The sequence below is a fragment of the Diabrotica undecimpunctata genome, chromosome 7 (assembly GCF_040954645.1).
Source record: "Diabrotica undecimpunctata isolate CICGRU chromosome 7, icDiaUnde3, whole genome shotgun sequence".
NCBI lineage: Eukaryota > Metazoa > Arthropoda > Insecta > Coleoptera > Chrysomelidae > Diabrotica > Diabrotica undecimpunctata.
Window position 1 is genome coordinate 159020113 of NC_092809.1, and position 20007 is coordinate 159040119.

General features: G+C 34.7%; 1 protein-coding gene across 1 annotated transcript in view; it reads right to left on the reverse strand.

Annotated features, from left to right (window-relative positions):
• Positions 1-20007, reverse strand: part of LOC140446088 (glutamate receptor 1-like) — a 114101-nt gene that overhangs the window by 14649 nt on the left and 79445 nt on the right. The window contains exon 14 of the mRNA XM_072538617.1: positions 7261-7473. Within this exon, the coding sequence (XP_072394718.1) occupies positions 7261-7473 (213 nt within the window). The remainder of the gene's footprint in view (positions 1-7260; positions 7474-20007) is intronic.

The following is a 20007-nucleotide window of genomic DNA, read 5'->3' on the forward strand; positions in this document are numbered from 1 at the left end:
GGAGGTTTCCACGGTAGGCACTATTCAAGCAGTCTGAAACACAATGGCTTATGGTCTGTCTAGATTTTCCGCAATCGCACTGTGGACTTTCTGCACGACCCCACCTGAACAGCGAATCAACACATTTACCATATCCGGTACGTATACGATTAAGCCTTGCCCAAGTGGACCGGGGCAGATTTGATCCGATGAAACCCTGAGTTGGGGTGGATATCTTAATATAGTCCGATTCTACTGTTGGCATCCATCTTGTTGTCCATTGCCTATGTATATCATAGGAATTACCAATTTTTCGGGCAGATCGTATTGGAGGATTTCTAGATCTCAGTCGCTGGTGCTCTTTTGAGATGTCTGGGATATCTTGATGTATTGGTAATTGTACGTTGGCTATAACTTTCTGGTACTCTCTCACTAATGCTGCTGTACGGCGTAGATCTGGTGGAGCAATATTGCTCAAAGTAGGCAGCCATCTCACTGGCGTTGGTTTTATTGTTCCAGTGATTATTCTCATGGTTTGGTTAAGTTGGACATCGATTTTGCTTGTATGTGCACTATTTAGCCATACTGGTGCACAATATTCTGCTACTGAAAAAACCAAAGCTAGAGCAGAGGTCCGAGGAGTATCTGCAGAAGCACCCCAAGTTGTTCCGGCAAGTTTTGATATTAAGTTATTTCTTGTTCTTAGTTTACCGGCTGTGTTTGTAAGATGACTTTTGAAGGTGAGTGTTCTATCAAGTGTGACGCCTAGATATTTGGGGTTGTTGTTATGTTTGATAGCTGTATCATTTAGAGTTACATTGAGAGTATCGCCCGCAAGCTGATTCGACAGGTGAAAGAGACAGGTTTCAGTTTTGCTTGTGTTAGGACAATATTGGTAGGAGATATTGGTAAAAATCGGTTTTCATGTTATAGCTTCAAAGAGTTGTGACTACTTCAGTTAATTATTTTATTGCTAGCACATATGGTTAAACATTTGACCTACCTTTATCTTATATAATGTATATTTAGGGAAAAAAGTAGCAGATAAATTTTTACATCCAATTTACAAATGGTTGTTTGTTTGATAGTATCTCTTAATTTTATAAATTGGTTTACAAAGGATACATGCTCTTAAAAATAATTTTCTCTTGGATTGAGATTAAAATAAGTGGATAAAGGGGTGTGCTGAACAAACAACAATAACAACGTTCTTGAAAAAATAGAGATGTGTGCTGGGGATATCTTAAATGATGTGACTATACCAATTTTAAAGAATAATGATTCCATGTGATGATTTACGTTGTTTTATATGAACTTTTTTTGAATCTACATTCATATGACGTGGACAGCTTTGAGCCTGAAATAAAATATTTCAAATTTAACATAATAGAAGTTAATTATATTAAGTTGTAATTTTGCTTTTTAAACGTATACATAACTGCATTGGCATCCATGTAATATTTTTAAATTAACCACAGTTGGGAATAAAATACTAGAGTATTGTAGTAGGTACCTTAAATTATTTTTTTGATTCTACGATTTTTAATATTACAAGTTTAGTTCACGAAAATAATTAGTATCTACAGTATTTTACGTCACCTGCTTCAAAATTTATATAATATTGGAACGGACTTTCATAGTTACTGGTCAAATGTCCAATGCTTATCCGATAGTAATTGCCATACTACAGTAAAACGGGGCCAATGGAAACAGTTTTGAGGTTTTCAGGCTTTGTCGTTAGGTTGCTATTTATCTAATCGGCCACGAAAAATATGCAAAATGTGTGTCTCGGCTAATAGGTTTAAGAACCTAGTGAGCACATTTGAAAAAGGTTCCCAAAAAAAAAATAAAAAAATAGTGTTTTTCTATTCACCCTCCAAACGGGGTGAAAGGAAACAATGCTTTGTTTTGCAAATTTGGAATTTATATTGTTTATTAAGTATGAAAATGTAGAAAAATATACAACTTTCTTACTTTAGGGAACACAAAAGTCCCTATTGCGTTGCATTAATTCTCACAGCATAACTTTTGTACTGTTATAGCTACAGGAACAAAAATTACATGTGTAGGAACAAATAAAAAAAAAATTTAACTTAAATCTAGATCTGCTGCGTTAATTCTCGCAACAAAATCTTCGTAAAAATAACAGATTACATTAGTTAAGATCATTTTGGTTGTGGGAAATTTAAGAATCTCCCTATTTGAACTGCTGGGCAGCTCGGAGTTATCAGATGTATGAATTTTACCAACAACTTGGTCAAGAGAGAAATAGCAAACGTCTGGTTTCGTGGGAAATTCATAAATAAACCCTGAGGATTGCTCGGTTTGGCGATGCCTCAAAAAAGTTTTGTAAATGTTATCGTTTTCATCAATGGTTTTAAAAAATTTTTCAATATAATACTTTAATCTTTCGTTTTTCCTAAAACTGATTGAAAACGCAACCAGCAATCAATCTGATAGTTGAATATACTCTTTGGAAACGGGATAAACATGTTTAAACATTCTACCTTTGTAGGAAAAACTATGAATAGGAACATTTGTCTGTCCAAGTTTTTGATTTTCAGCAATCTGGCGTAAAGGAATATTCATCTCATTATCTGATTCGACCTTCCCTTCACTTCTGTTAACGATCTCTTCATCTTCACTCGATTCATTTTCTTCTATATTTTTGTCGTTATGCGCATCTGAATCAAGCTCTTCGTCGTCACTTTCTTCTTCTCTAAAGTCTGCTCCAGTTACACTTTTACCAGCCACTGCGGCGACCTTCTTTCTCTTTCGTCGTTGTGTAGGAGTATCAGAATATCTCATGGATTTCAGCATATTAACCACTATATTGCTAATATGTTCCTCCACTTCTTAAACATTTGCAGTGTTGGCACTAGGGAGTCGGTTTAGGACTTGATCACGGTCTAACGGGTAGATCCCTCATTTTCAAAAACCAGATTTTTATATAAAACGTTTTTCTTGGTTGAGTCTGATGCTGTCCATCAACTCTTTAACAAAATGAGAAAAGCGATCTTTGGGTATAGTAGCTGCCCTTCTTTCTTCACCCATTTTCCACTTTTCAAGAATTTTTTGCCATGCTTCTTTTAAAGGGCGAAAAAAAGGCACATCAAGGCTGGTTCATATGTGTAGAATTTGACGGCAAAAAAATAAATGAGATATCATGTTCTAAACACTCGGTTACAATTTTGGGACTAAAACGGCTTGAAAGGTTGTCGCCGATTAGAATTTTTTTCCTCGCAAGTCCTAAAGTGCTGGAATTGCTAGTTTGGTGACCAAGAATAAAAAAATAATTGATATGTGGCAACACCGATCGCCTTTCTTCGCGCGAAGTTCCGATATTTTGAACATTCTCGATCGTCTGTCTGTCTGCATCTCCCCTTCTCAGTCCTCAGTTCTGACCGTGACCAGTCTTAGTCGAGTCAGTTTAGTCAGTCCTTCTGTACCTGTTAAATTGTGTACCACTAGTAAAATCCCACCCCCTAGGGAAGCGGGCCCTACAGGTTGAGAATCACTGAAGTAGCTGCTTAATAAAAGGCAAAGTTTCTTCTGCAACATCGATATCTACATGATATTTTGTTAATATTATTGGAAAAATGTTTGTTAGTTGATATAATTTTATGCTCACCGGGTTGAGTGTTTTTTCTGAAGCTGTAGAAGATTCTGCTGCATTAAATTCAACTTCTGCATCAGCAAATTACTACTCAATTATTATTTATATTTATTTTTACTTACCACAGCCAATCAAAAAGTACAGTAGTTACACTGTATACTAGTATTACCAAATTAGCCTGCTTGCTATAAGCGTCACAAAATAAAAATAAAATCAACAAAAATTGTTACGTTTAATTATATATCAAATATCTATATGAGATTGCGATCGGGTATTCACATGACTTCCCGGAATTGCTCTAGTTATATACTTCATATAAGGGCTAGGTCAACTTTAATTTTACCAGTTGAATGATTTTAACATGACTTACAAAGCCAAAAAGTGCTATCTTAACAATTTGATGCAGACAGGAAGATTTAACTAAGTATTCAGCATATAGGATGAATATTCTAAGCACAACGGCTGTTAGTTGTAGAAACCACCATCAAATTTATGATTTTGTACGATTTTAGTAGGCAGAAAGGATTTTCTGACTAATACTACTAAAGATGATAAAGGTCTAATAGTAGAGAAATATTACCTATCGAGAAAAAATAAAAATTGTAAATCGGACGTTTTTACTAAGCAGGGCAGTATTATTTCATTATTTTTTTCAACTATAATTACTCAAATCTACTTCATACTAACATTTTTTTTTTACAGTATTGTCCATTTTCTACCTAAACAAAATTATGACGAAATGGCAGCTGTCTGTCATTCATATATTTCAGTTGGTATTTACTTTTAAATTCCGCCTCCGGTAAGTGCTGGATGGATTGAGTAGCTCAGTAAATACCGGTGTCGGTCCTAAGCCTGGATAAAGGAGAACGGTTAAGGCGATGGGCTAGCAAATAATACCCTGTCAAAAGAAATAAATGCTAAACATTTCGACCAAAAGCCTCGGAATACAAACGATGGACCAAAATAAAGACGACTAATGCAACGGAAAACGAAAGGGATATTGGTTACTACATGGAATGTACAAGGACTTAGAAGCAAACAAACAGAAGTATTCAAAGAATTAGCAGAAAGAAAAATAAGTATATTTATTCTCACTAAGACCAAAAAAAAAGGAAAAAGGAAATGAAAAAATAGGAGAATATATACATATCTACAGTGGAGTGAGTGAAGATAACAGAGCTAAGAGAGGAGTCTATTTCCATTCGAAAAAATTTTAAAAACAATATTAAATCGTGGACTAAAGTAAATGAACAACTGCTAATACTAAAAATGAAAGAGAATGGGCACAATATCGTAATTGTCGGAGTGTATGCCCCAAATGAAGATGCAGATCCAGATGGTAAAGACGATTTCCACAACAAGATGAATGAAATACTCTCCGAAGTTAAATAAAACTGTAAAATCTTTAGATTTAAACGGTAGAGTAGGTAGAGAACAAAAAAACAGAGTTGTTGGAAGATATGGGGAACAAATAACCAATGACAACCCAATGCGTCTTAAAGATTTTTGTGAAACAATGTCTCTCAAAATTATGAATAGATTTTTTCAACATAGAGACATCACAAATTTACATTGATATCACCTACTACGAATCTGCGCTCAATAATCGACTATATAATTCAACGTCAAACTTTCCAGCTGAAATCAATTGACGTAAGGATGTACCGTGTATCAGAATGTAGATCCGACCATCGTTTACTTATGGCCAACGTGATAGTAAACTATCGCAAAAACAATAACACTCAGGTACACAATATAAAAAAGGTACAAGAAATAACAGCCCCTAACTATAACCTAGAAAGCTTATAAGAATATTCAACGAAATTTCTTTACAAATTACGACTGGCCACAAAATTAGAAAATGTGGATCGAGAAAATATATCAGCGGAAGAATTATACCAGCAACTTAAAAAATGCATTCATGAGGCTCCAAGTGAAGCTTTGCGGTATAAAGACAAACATTAAACAAAAAATGGGTGGAACAAGAGTTATTCAAGCGTGGAAGGTGATAAAGTCTCTATGGAGAAAAGGAAAGGAAAAATCTTACTTAAAGTTAATAGATCTGAAACAGTGAAAAAACCATTATAAGGTCTTACTGATAGAGGATAGATGTAAATTCCAAGACATCAAAATAGAGGAAATACTCGAACATCCACAAATAATTGAGATAACAACCGGAGAGTTAGGCGATGTCCTCAAAAGATCGAAAAATGGTAAAGCAGCAGGACCTGGAGACATCCCAATTGAGTAGGTACAGTATTTTTCTCATGGCGCCGTCTCCTTTCGAGGGTTGGCGATCCAAATGGCAATTGTAGTTTTGGAAACTGCTGTGCGAAAGATTTCTGGCCACGAGTTCTGGCGTCCTCCTACTGATCTTTTGCCCTGTACTTTTCTTTCTAGTATAATTTGAAGTAATTCGTATCTTTCGCCTCTCAACACATGATCCAAGTATTGCGTTTTCCTTTCTTTGATTATTCTTAGTAATTTTTTTTGTTTACACATGCGACGAAGTACCTCAACATTAGTAACTCTTTGTACCCATGGAATTCTCAACATTCGTCTGTATATATACATCTCAAAGGCATCTATTCTTTTTTCTATTTCAGAGTCCATTGTCCAACTTTCACAGCCATACAGTAAGACAGAAAAAACGTAACATCTGATCATTCGGATTCTAAGGTGCATACTAAGGTCTGATCTTGTAAAAAATGTTTTCATGCTCATGAATGCTTTCCTTGCTTGTTCGATTCTTGATAGGTTTTCTTTTTTTTGATTACACTGACTATTGATATTTGCTCCCAAATATTTTATGGAATTTACCTGTTCTATTATTTGACCGTTACGGCCTTCTCCAGCTGATTCTCCAAGGGAAAGTAAATGGTAAGAGAGGACCGGGAAGAAGACGCATTTCCTGGCTTCAAAATTTGCGAAAGTGGTATAACACGACTACCACTGAACTGTTCCGCGCTGCAATAAGCAAAGTGAAGATAGCCGTGATGATCGCCAACGTCCGGAACGGATAGGCACTTTAAGAAGAAGAAGATTATTTGACCCTTGGCATACACATGTATGTTTATTGGTGTCTTTGAAAATACTAAACGTAAAGTATGGACCAAAAATATTACATGAGATGTTGGTTTAACTATTTAGCCAATGCTTAAAAGGACAAAATATCCCTGATGATTGGACCTAAAGATTTATAACAAATTATAGTAGGCGAAACCGGTTGTTGGTGGTAGAATAAATTGTGAATGAGTTCTATTCTTATTTCTTTTACCTATTTGAAATTGACTCACACAGGCGACATACTCAGAAACTTATTACACTTACAACACTTAACATATGTATTTAGAAAGTGAGTGAGGATTATTGCGTCGAAAGATTTTATAAAAATTATTCTATATACTTATCTATACTATGTATCTTCGACTTGGTCCATCGTGTAAAATATGTCTTTATATGTTATTGATACTTATGTTATAAATATTTGGTGAAATGATTTCTCTTTATCTCAGAATTGTTAAATACTATACAGAATTTTATAAACCGTCAGCGGCGATTAAATCAAAGTATAAATTTTAAATAATTTAAATTTATTAATAAATAAGTTGAATTTTAATATCTGGTAAAATTGTAACCAAGTACATTAAAGTTTTACTACTTACCCTTCCATTATCAAAATCTCTGCCTACACCGATTGTTAGTCTTGCCTTTGCTTTCATGGCGTCACTCAGGGGTATTTTAGCTCTTTTTGCTTCGGAATGTGATTTGTAGCAGAATTCCAATAATGCTACCGCCATGGCTATAAAGAGACCAGCTATCAAGATGTAGAATATCCCAGCGACATTGCTCAATGACAACTCATTGCGAGAGGTATCCTGAAATAGTAAACAAGGGATAATACAATATTCTGTTTTCTGAGGTTATGTTAATTATATTAATTTTTCATCTAAGCTCATAAAAATATAAAAAAATACATTTAATGACTTTTAAGTTGTATGATACTGCATGTTACATGTGGTAAATCTACTAGTTCCATTGTAATAAATCATCAGATTCATAAGAAACAATTTTGGAATTAAGCCTATTAAAATTATACTGTTTTGTAGGAATTTGTATTGAAATTACATCGTTGAAAATAAAGCTTTTGATTTTATATTAAAAACTACCAAAATTAAATTTTTTTATATTTAAATTTACAGTGTGAATAGGTGTTTAACATTGACACTGCAAATCTTATCTAAGCACAAAAACAATATATTTGCATTTATGAGCAAACAATTATTTTTAAATAAATACAAAGTGGACAAATACAAATTTAATTTTTTAGTGGTATGTTCCCTCTATGGAGCACAGACCACTCAAGAAGAATATCTTAACAGTTTTTTTGCTGCTTGTCGGAAAAGGCGACTAAATGGAGAGGAAGTCATGTTCATGTCCGGTTGTGACCGCTAATTATTGTGAGGTGAGCGCGATGAGACCAGACAAAGACTGCTAACGGAGAAAAGCCTAGTTGGGAACCAGATTTAACACACTCTGTTCCAACCTGCGGTCATCCATATGAGAGGAAACAATAATTTCATTTATACAGGCGAATCTTCGACATGCTGCTTCATATACCACTGGCAGAAGATTTGCAAATGAGGCTGCATTATAATATGTAGCACTCATTCAGGAGTCTTGGGTTACCAGAACAAGCCGAATTGGCAACTTAGTGTTCCTCTCAACTAAAGTACTGTATTTCTCAAATGGGATAAAATCCAGAGCGTATATTGTATTAAGAAAGATATTTATGATATATTGAATGATTATAGTATTGAAGATATCGATAAAAAAATGTTTTTCCTCGAAGATGGGTAAAAGAAACGTTTATAGGCCCAGATTATTTCGTTGGAATAATAAAAAGCACAGCCAATAATACAATATTGGACTGTATTAAATGGATAAAACGTAATCACTGATCCAAAATAAATGGTCTTAAACATTCGTAGGCTTTTATATAAGAACCGTCGACGAGGAGATCCAAATATCTACTGAATATTAATGAGAATAAATAGAGATGATCTGCTAATTATCGTAGGTTTCCTTATTGAGACACTGTCACCTTAAGGGGCACACTAACAATATATGACAGAAATACGAATTGCATACTCTATTACGATGATGACGAGATGGCCGAATACGTTATCCCAGTGACGGATTCGATTAGGCTCAACACATTTTAGTATTATCAAATTCAACTTTACGATTTCGTAAAAGTAAACCTTAATAGCTTTATTAAAAAGGCTGAAATGTACAGACAACTTTCACCTAGAGATGAGCCACAATAGACCTCTTATGTCGAGTGAAAGGGTGGGGAAGCGTCCAATCATATTGAACTTAAGCAATTTAGTATTCATTTCAGTATGAAATTAAAAAATTTACCTAGGTACTTTTTGTAGATACTTAGAATATATGTACACCAATAACCATACAATTAAATAGAAAGAAAATTTTGTTGTCATAAATAAATGACATCTTACCAACTAACGAAAATATACAAATCCTAATATCAGAGGTAAAACAAGCAACTAAAAGGGGTAAAGCGCCAGGTCCTTATGAAATTACATACAGTAAAAATATTAAAAATCCCGAATGACGAAAATATAGAGTGTCGAAACAATCAGTACTTTCTACTACATATCATCACGCAAGGAAGACTAGAAGGAAGAAAAGGCTTGGAAAGAAATAAGAAATTTTGACTGAGGAATATCAGAGATTGGACTAACCCTAGTGTTAAACAGATATTTTGCATTGCAAAAGATAGGGAATGGATTGATGAAGTTAGAAGACGTCACTATAAGAAGAAGAAGACTTACAATACGATTTATCTGCTTTGGTCTTAAATAGAAAAAAGAATAGATGCCTTTGAGATGTATATATACAGACGAATGTTGAGGATTCCATGGGTACAAAGAGTTAATAATGTTGAGGTACTTCATCGCATGTGTAAACAAAAAGAATTACTAAGAATAATCAAAGAGATTGCAGCAGTTTCCAAAACTACAATTGCCATTTGGATCGGCAACCTTCGAAAGGAGATGGCGCAATGAGAAGAAGAAGAATCAAAGAGAGGAAAATGCAATACTTGGGTCATGTGCTGAGAGGCGAAAGATATGAATTACTTCAAGTTATACTGGAAGGAAAAGTACGGGGCAAAAGATCAGTAGGAAGACGCCAGAACTCGTGGCTGAAAGACCTGAGGAGATGGTTCGACCGCTCATCCGCAGAGATCTTTCGCGCAGCAGTTTCCAAAACTACAATTGCCATTTGGATCGCCAACCTTCAAAAGGAGACGGCGCAAGGAGAAGAAGAAGGTCTTAATTAAAGAAATGTGCCTTTAATTTTTTACTGCTTTATTAAAAATTTGTTATTAGTTGTAAATTTTGTGGTTAACATACATGTGGTACATAATTTATATTTTTTGATAAAATTTACAAATTTCCATTTATTTACTTTTCAATAAACAAATTTTCTTTTTATCTTTCTATATTTGGGTACCGTGCTTTAAGTTTTTTAACTTAACATTTAGAATTTAACCCATATTGGTTAAAATATAAAATATAGATTAAGTTAAGAATTTTTCTGCCTTAAAATCTATTCGTAAAAATAATGTTGTAAACCGCTTTAAGTCTACTTTTAAATATACAATTTTGTTCACCGAGAGTATATAGGTCATATTCCAACGTGCCTTCGGCAGTTTTCATGCATGATTGGGGTTATTAGTTATTTGACGCCAATATTGGCAATTAACATCCTTTTCTATAATATTAATCAATACCTGCGAAGCCCTGTTTCTGATTTTATTTTAACATTAATGCTTCTTTTTTAATTTTGGTAACTAATTATATATATATATATATATATATATATATATATATATATATATATATATATATATATATATATATATATATATATATATATATATATATATATATATATATATATATATATATATATATAATATGCAAATATTAGTCGCTTTTAGCAAGAGATTGCTATTTTTATGATGAAATAAAAGCCATATATGAAATGATATATATGATAGCCATATATGATTTATGATGAAATAAGATCCATTATTGACTACATTATCATGAACCACAAAAGCTCCATCAAAGTGAAAGACACCAGAGTGAAAAGAGGGGCAGAGTGTGGAACAGATCACAAACTTGTGGTGGCATGGATGGAATTCCCCTATATCTGGACAAAACAAAAACATACATCGATTGTTACAACGGGAACGACAATAAACGAAAAGAGGCTCAAATTACATCTATTGCAGGAAGAATCAATAAAATATTTATACAAAAGAAGACTAGACCAAAAACTAGAAGAATTCAGATATGACACGTTAGATGAAATGCATGAACACATAAAAACCTGCCTGATTTCAGCGGCCTTGGAAGCTCTTGGAGAAGACGACCAAAGAAACACCCATCAGAATATCAAATTAAGGGAAGACACATTGAAATGCATAAAAGAAAAGAAAAAACTACACATAAAATACCTAAACACCAAAAAACAGGAAGACTTAGACCTATATAGAGCGAAAAACAGAGAGGTAAAGAAAAGAGTAACAAATGAAAAGAACGAACGATGGGAACAAGCATGCACAGAGATAGAACGACATATCGGAGGAACGAGAAATTCAGAATCATGGCGAATATTAAAAGCACTTCAACGAAATAAGACAGAGAAAACCCAGATCGGCAAAATTAGTGAAAACGAGTGGCAAGAATACTACGTAGAACTACTTACAAAAAACCGTCCCCAATTTCAGGAAGAGAATATAGAACATGCAGGAAATGGGACATACGACCAGATAGAAATAAGCCTGGCAGAAGTTAAAAGAGCAATCAAGACATTGAAGAACAAAAAAGCCAAAGGACCCGAAGGAATACCAAACGAACTAATTAAAAACGGAACGGAAAAGTTATTCCGCATGCTACATAGAAAGTTCGAAAGAGGACTAAATGGAGAAGAAATACCTGCGGAATGGACACAAGCATACATCACATCCATACATAAAAAAGGAAACAGGAAAAAATGTGAAAACTATAGAGGAATTAGTATAATATCGTCGGTAGGTAGACTTTACGGGAAAATTATTAAGGAAAAACTAGAAACTGAAATAATAGGAAAAATTGGAGAAGACCAAGCAGGGTTCACAGTAGGAAAATCATGCCTAGATCATACGTACACATTAGAACAACTGATAGAGAAGAAAATGGCAAAAGGTAGACCGGTCCATCTGGCCTTTGTTGATCTAAAGAAAGCATATGACTCAATACCTAGAGTCAAATTATGGGAAGCAATGAATGATCTCGGAATCCGACAAACACTAATAAAAGCAGTTAAAGCACTATACAAAGAAAACAAAGTAGCTACTAAATGTGGAAATAAAGCCTACAATCCATTTAAGACGACAAAAGGACTTCTACAAGGCTGTGCTACGTCCCCTACTCTGTTTAAAATATTCTTGGAAAAGACACTCAAACCATGAAGGAGAAAGTGCGAAGCAATGGGCATACCAGTAAGAGACGAATACCTATACACCTTAAGTTTTGCCGACGATCAAGTAGTTATCGTACAAGATGAAGAATATCTCAGCTTTATGCTCAGAAAACTAGAAGAGGAATATAAAAACAACGGAATGGAAATAAACTTAGAGAAAACCGAATACCTAACAACAGAAAACAAGGATATGAGAAACCTAGAGATAGACGAGGGAAGACAAATAAATGGAACAGATAAATTCAAGTATTTAGGAACCATAATATCGAACCAGGGAACAACAGAAGAAGATATAAACAACAGACTGAGACAAACAAGAAACTGTATAAGACAACTAAACTCAGTGTTGCGGGATAAGAACATTACGATAAAGACAAAAAAGAGAATATATAATACCCTGACAAGAAGTATCCTGACATATGGGTCCGAAAACTGGACAATAAACAAGAGAAATAGAGGTAGAATAAGAGCAGTAGAAATGGAGTTCCTGAGGAGAAGCTGTAGACTTACAAAAAGAGACAGAATTGAAAACGCAGAGATTAAGCGGAGAATGGGAGTGCAATCAGACATAATCGACTATATAGAGGAGAAGAGACTATCCTGGTACGGCCACGTCAGAAGAGCGGACAGAGGACGCTGGATAAACAAAATCACAGAATGGAGCCCGATTGGAAGAAGAAAGAGAGAAAGACCCCGAAGGTCATTCAGAGATGAAATCGACGAGGCTATGGAGAAAAGAACCCTGCGAGATGGAGACTGGAATGACAGGGAAAATTGGAGAAAACGGTTGAGTGAAGGAAGACAGTGAAAACTGTGGAAATCCTTAGTAGTAGTAGTAAAAGCCATATATTATAGCATTAAGTCAAACTTATTTGACAGGCACACGTCTGAGGAGTCAGATTCAATAGATCGATATAACAGTTGTTTCAGTATCTGCTGGGGGCAAAGAACTAAACAATTATATAAATTGTTTTCTTGCCTCTGACCGTCAAAGTTTGCAAATATTGGTCGCTTTTAGGAAAAGCTTGCTAATACTTGATGAAATATAAGCCCTATATTATGGCATGGGAATACAAATTAGTAACACTTATTTCAGTATATTGTGTCATCCGTTCGAGCTGAATCCGATTTAAACCAAAAAACCTAATTAATTCTTTAAAATCTTCCCACTTTCACTGAATATGGCTTTTATTTCATCAGAGCAATAGCAAGCTTTGGCTAAAAGCGACTAATATTAGCTTATTTCCACGGAAGGGTGGACAGAAAATAATTTATTTAATTTATTAAACTGTTTATTCGGGCTGTTGGGCCGTTGTCTTCTGTTGAGATTTGTTCTCGACGTTTCGCCAACACTAGGGGTTGGCATCTTCTGGAGATGTTGATGCTTCGCTTGTAAGCAGAAACTGACGACGCGTTAGTCGTCATATTCAAATGAACATAAAAGCCATTGTCGTTTAGGACATATCGACAAATCTGCCGTTGCCGAACACGCTTTGGGAAGCGGAGAACATCGAATACTATTTGAAGAAACACAGATGCTGGACAAAACTTCACAGTACTACCCACGGTTATATCGGGAAGCGGTGGAAATATACAAGCACCCAAACAATTTCAATAGGATAGAAGAAGGACTAAAAATCAACAAAACATGGATACCAGTATTAAAATCCACAAACGCCCTTCCCGCCAAACACGGAGATAGAAAAGCTACTATAAACAACGACACGCCAGTGGGAATTATAAATATTGCCTCCGTAGTACAACGCGTCGTCAGTTTCTGCTTACAAGCTAAGCATCAACATCTCCAGAAGATGCCAACCCCTAGTGTTGGCGAAACGTCGAGAACAAATCTCAACAGAAGACAACGGCCCAACAGCCCGAATAAACAGTTTAATAAGTTAGACGATGGCCGTGAAAGCCTAACGCAATTTATCAATTTATTTAATTGTTTATTTATTCGCCACTAAAGCAGGTAGCACCTCTGTGTTCGAACCACTGAAAGTGGAAGGATTTTGGAGACATTATTTAGACTTTTTGGTTTGAATCGGAATCAACTCGAACGCCTGACGAAGTAGAGATACTGAAATAACTGTTATAACGTTCTACTATTCGGATTTAGACGTAAAAAGCCTAATTTGTGTTTTAATGCCCTAATATATGGTTTTTATTTCATATACACATATTATATAGTTTTTCATATATACATACATGGTTTTTGAAGAACCGGATAACTTTCAATCACAGCAAATAAAATTCATACTGGAGGACTTCTACTGTCACAGTATCGCGTGGGGGTATAACAAAACGGACTCCTATGGCGAAGAACTAGAAAATTGGGCTAAAAACATGAACCTCAAATTATTCATGATCCAAAATAGATTGCGTCTTTCAACAACCGAAGATGGCGCAGAGGTTACAAATCAGACAATATATTTGTCAGCGACAGGATTGAAGACCAGGTGACAAAAATTGTGGGAAGCGCCCTCCCAACAACACAGCACAGAAGAATAACTTGCTTTTTGAACGCGGCAATCAGATACGAAATTGTTCCTTTCAACAGAAGGTTTAATTTCACTAAAGCAAATGGGAAAAATTCGCTGAAGCATGAGATCAAGAAGTTTCCTAGCTAGAACCGAGCTCTGATTCATACGATAAATTTGTACAAATCGTAAAACAAATATCACAAAAATATATTCCTAGAAGTTGCCGAACCAAATATATAGCGGGGCTAAATGAAGAATCTAAACTCCTACTTAAAAGATACGAGCAGCTATATGAAGACTATTCAAGAAGAAACAAAACAGCAGACGCGCTTGGAAATTAATTCGGAATCTTGGCAACAATCCCGCTGCCCCGGCATCCAATCTGACAAAAGTCACACCCAATCAGATAGCCCATCGTCTTCTGACAAATGATAAGATGACATGAAAAAAGAAAAAAGTGAGAGTAAAACGAAATATCAATGAGGAAGAGGATGTTCTAGGTACCTCCTTTTGTCTGGAGAAGATGAGAGGTGCGATCTACCAAATGAAATCTTTTCCGAGATCTTAATCTACTTGGCTGAACTTGGTGGTCATAAAAGGGGTATCTTCGATCCGTCTCCTGCTTATTTCGTTCTATCTCTGACGTGACTTCTGAGGAAGTGAAGACAAAATGTAAAGAAAAGAAAAAAGCCCTTTTACAATACAGAACACAACAGACACAACTGGCATACAACCACTATAAATGAATAAGAAATGAAACGAATACTTTAGTTAGACAAATAAAAAGGGAATACTGGCAGAGCTTTTATCAAGAGCCAGTAGGAACCAGGAAGAGAGGCCGGTCAAGATTAAGATTTAAAACTCAAGTCGAAGATGACTTGAGAAATATAGGGGTCAGAAATTGGAAAGCCAGGGCCAAAGATAGAGAGGAATGGAGACTAATTCTTGAACAGGCCAAGACCCACACAGGGCTGTAGAGCCAAAGATGATGATGACTGGCAGAGCCAGAGCCAGAGTATTAAAACAGATGAAACACGACTTTTGCGAAACACAACGGAAAATATGGAGAATGATCAGAGGACAAACAAAAGATATGAACGAATTAATAAAAACGAAACACATTTACAAGAAAACAAAGGTAGACTACTTTCAATCCCTATTTGCTAGAGGTGACAATAATGAACCACCAACACCAGAGGTGACGACAAACGAAGAAATAAATATTGAGGAGAGAGGGGTTAAGGAAGCATTCAGGAAATTAGAAAAAAAGAAAATCACCAGGAGAGGACAGAATACTGAACAAACTATTAAAAGTAATCCAAAAAATAATAGAACAGAACAGAATTCCTCAAGAATGGAGATCAAGCATCCTAATACCCCTCTTCAAAATAACAGATAAATCGGATCCGGAAAATTACAGAGGAATTAATTTATTAAACAAAACACTAAAATTAAAAACCAAAGTGAAAACAAATAAACTAAATGAAATTATACCACTAGCAAAAGAACAACAAGGTTTTAGGTCATTAAAATCTTGCACCGACGTTATATTTATAGTGAGGCAAGTGCAAGAGAAATCATTAGAATAGAAAAAACCGGCATATCTATGTTTCGTGGACTTTTAGAAGGCATTTGACCGGATCAAATAAAAAGACGTTATTCACTTAGTGTACGCAAGTGAGATACCTCTAGACATAATCAAAACGATCAAAAAATCTACCAAAACAAGACAATAAAAGTAAAAGTAGAAGAAGAACTAACCGATCCTATTGAAGCTGGCAATGGGACAAGACAGGGAGATTCCCTGAGGCCTCTATTGTTTAACCTGATTATAGATGAAATAATGAAAAAAGTAAGAACTAAAAACGGATGGCGTATATGGCGTATAAAGAAAAAATAGAATGTAAAATAATCAATGAAATTCCAGCCTTGATAGAAAATATCATCAAGAAAATTAACCCTAAAATATTTTTACCTAACTTACAAAAAAATACAAAAGAAGAAATTGAAAAAATGTTGAACAACCTAACAGATATTGAAAGCGATGGGGAACAACAGGACATTTAACATACTGCAGTGGAACTGTCAATCTATAAATAAACATAAACCTAGTTTACTTAATTATCTCGAGCACAATGTTGTTGATGTCATTCTGCTTAATAAAACATGGCTTTCTAAAAATAAAAATTTTGGTTTAACAGGTTACAACGTTATCAGAAGCGATAGACCTGATGGTTACGGTGGTGTAGCCATCCTCATATCAAATAACCTTTGTTTTACTGAAATTAATGTAACGAAAAACTTTAATAAAGGTATTGAAACGTGTGCAGTTTTTATAGAACAAATTAAATTGGTAATCGTTTGTATTTATAAACCACCCAAAGTGATAGTCAATAATAGAGATTGGGAAAAGCTTTTAACTCAATTTAGTGGTAGGGTTGTCATTGGTGGGTACTTCAATGGACACCACAGTAGGTGGGGTTCCTTGAAGGATTCCGCTCAGGGCAAGTGTATAGTAGACGCACTTGATAACAGTAATTTAGTTCTGCTAAACGACTGTAGACCGACCAAAGTAACAAGACCTAATGAACTTCCATCAATGGTGGATCTATCCCTTGTTACACCAAATCTAATTGGATATACCACATGGGATCCTGTTTCCGATACTCTGGGTTCAACTCACTTACCTATAGTAATCACCATCGACTTGGACTATCACCCATGTACAATAATTCCTTCATCCAAATGGAAAGAGTCTTCAGCAAACTGGAATATCTTTAAAGGCCATATAGAAAAAACATTATCCGAAAATATAACCGATAATATCACTTCAGCGGAACGTTTTGACTTCCTGTTAAAGACAATTGACGATGCTGCCTCATTTTCTATGAATATCAAAAATTCCTTTCAGCCAAAATCTCGAATTCCAGTCTGGTGGGATTATGAATGCAAAAATATGATCATTTCACGAAAAGTTGCATACAAAAGATACATTGAAGCATCAAATTTTGAAAACTATATTAAATACAAACAAATTCAAGCCAAAAGTAAACTCCTCTTTACAAACAAACAAAAAAGTTCGTGGATTAACTTTGTAAATACTTTACACAAAAATACTCCCATCAGTAAAATTTGGAATTTTGTTAATAAACTAGTGAATAAAAATTACCGTACAAGACGATATCCCCTGCCAAATGAACTAATAGAAGAGTTGCTCGACAAATTTGCTCCGCCATATGTTGACCTTCCTATTCAGGATAACAATAAAACTAGTAAATACAATATTTTCCAGGAAAGTTTTGATATGATAGAATTTGAGGCTGCACTTAAGTCTTCAAAGTCCTCGGCTCCGGGGCGCGATCAAATTACTTATAACATAATATATGAATTACCTCTTATAGCTAAACAAAGTTTACTAACAATTTTCAACGATTGGCTTTTCAATGGAAGATATGTGGATCATATGAAAGAAATAGTTATTTGTTTAATTCTTAAACCTAATAAAGATAAAACACTCTCCTCTTCTTACAGACCGATATCATTAATGTCTTGCATATGCAAGACATTTGAAAGACTTATTAACACTCGATTAGAATGGCTTGTAGAACATTATAGTATCCTTCCAAGTACACAATATGGATTTAGGGCTAGTGTTGGTACACTGGATGCAATATCACATTTAGTTACCGACATTCAAATAACGTTTTCCAGAAACAATTATCTTGCTTGTTTGTTTTTAGACCTAAAAGGGGCATATGATTCTGTTAATTTATCCATTTTACACAAAAAACTATATGATATAGGATTACCTCAAAATATAGCGACTAATATTGTTCATCTTTATAATAATCGTGTTATATATATTAAAGATCATTTAAACCAACTACACGGTCCTAGAATTGCTCATACAGGTCTTCCACAAGGATCAGTTTTAAGTCCGTTATTGTTCAACATATTTTCAGCAAGTATTCATGGCATTTTTGACAACACAATCAATTGCATCCAATACGCTGATGACATATGCATCTATACAGAGCGTAACTCGTATACTGACTGCCTGGAGGCTCTGGAATCCATCATGCAAAACGTTAATAACTGGGTAAAAAATCATGGACTGACCATTTCCCCTGACAAATCAGCCACAATGATATTCACTAGACATAGGATTCGTACGCCTGACAAAATAAAGTTGTCTGGATATGATATACCTATTGTCAAAGAATACAAATATCTTGGCATTCTTCTTGATCCCAAACTCTTATGGTCAAAACATGTGGAATATATAAAAAGTAGGTGTGAAAAAGGTATTAATATTCTTAAATGTGTTACTAATCGAAGATGGGGCGCTGACCCTAAAGTTGCATTGATGTTTTACAGAGCCTACGTGCGATCTATTGTAGACTATGGTTGCATTCTGTATGGTGCCGCCAGTAACACAAACTTATTAACTGTAGACCGCATTCAGTTTAAATGTCTAAGAATATGCTTGGGCACCATGAAGTCTACTCCTTGCCCTGTACTACTTGCTGAAAGTAATGAAATACCTCTTCAAAATCGTCGAGAAATTATGGCAATTAAACATATCCTGAAGCTAAGATTAAATAATAATAATCTACTTAGTCAACTGTATGAGTTATCTATTGAAAACCTCTCAAATAAATACTGGCGCATAAAAAATTCTCCTCCACTTGCTGATGCTTTCTTAGAAACTAATGAGTATCCTAATATCTATGGCAAAGAAAAAAGATTACCAATATATAAAGCTAATTTTCAGGTAACATTAAATAAACCAAAAGTCATTATACCAAAGTACACAGAATCCCCACAAATAAACTTTGTCTTACTTAGATCCATATTGAGTGACTATAATGATCACGTAATAATGTATACCGATGGTTCCAAAAAAGAGGATGGTGCCACAGGTTGCGCTGTTTACATTCCACATAAAAGCGAATCTTTGAAAATTAAACTTCCATCACATTGTTCAATATATACTGCTGAAGCGGTAGCTATCGAAAAAGCATTAGATTGGCTAGATTCACACAATTTAAATAAAGCAGTAATATTATCAGATTCATTATCGGTCATTAAAGGATTAAACTCAGATATGACTCAACATAAAAGAAATAATATTCTTTGTGCTATTAAAAATAAAACATATAGTAAAGATATTACAGTTATTTGGGTTAAAAGTCACATTGGTATCGAGGGAAATGAACTGGTTGACCAGCTTGCTAAAGATGCGACCCATGTTGGACTCTATATTCCCATATTTACATTGGAGGACTTACAACAACATTATTATAACAAAATTTTTATAAATTGGAAAGAAAAATGGAAAAACATAGCAACGAATTCAAATAATCAATA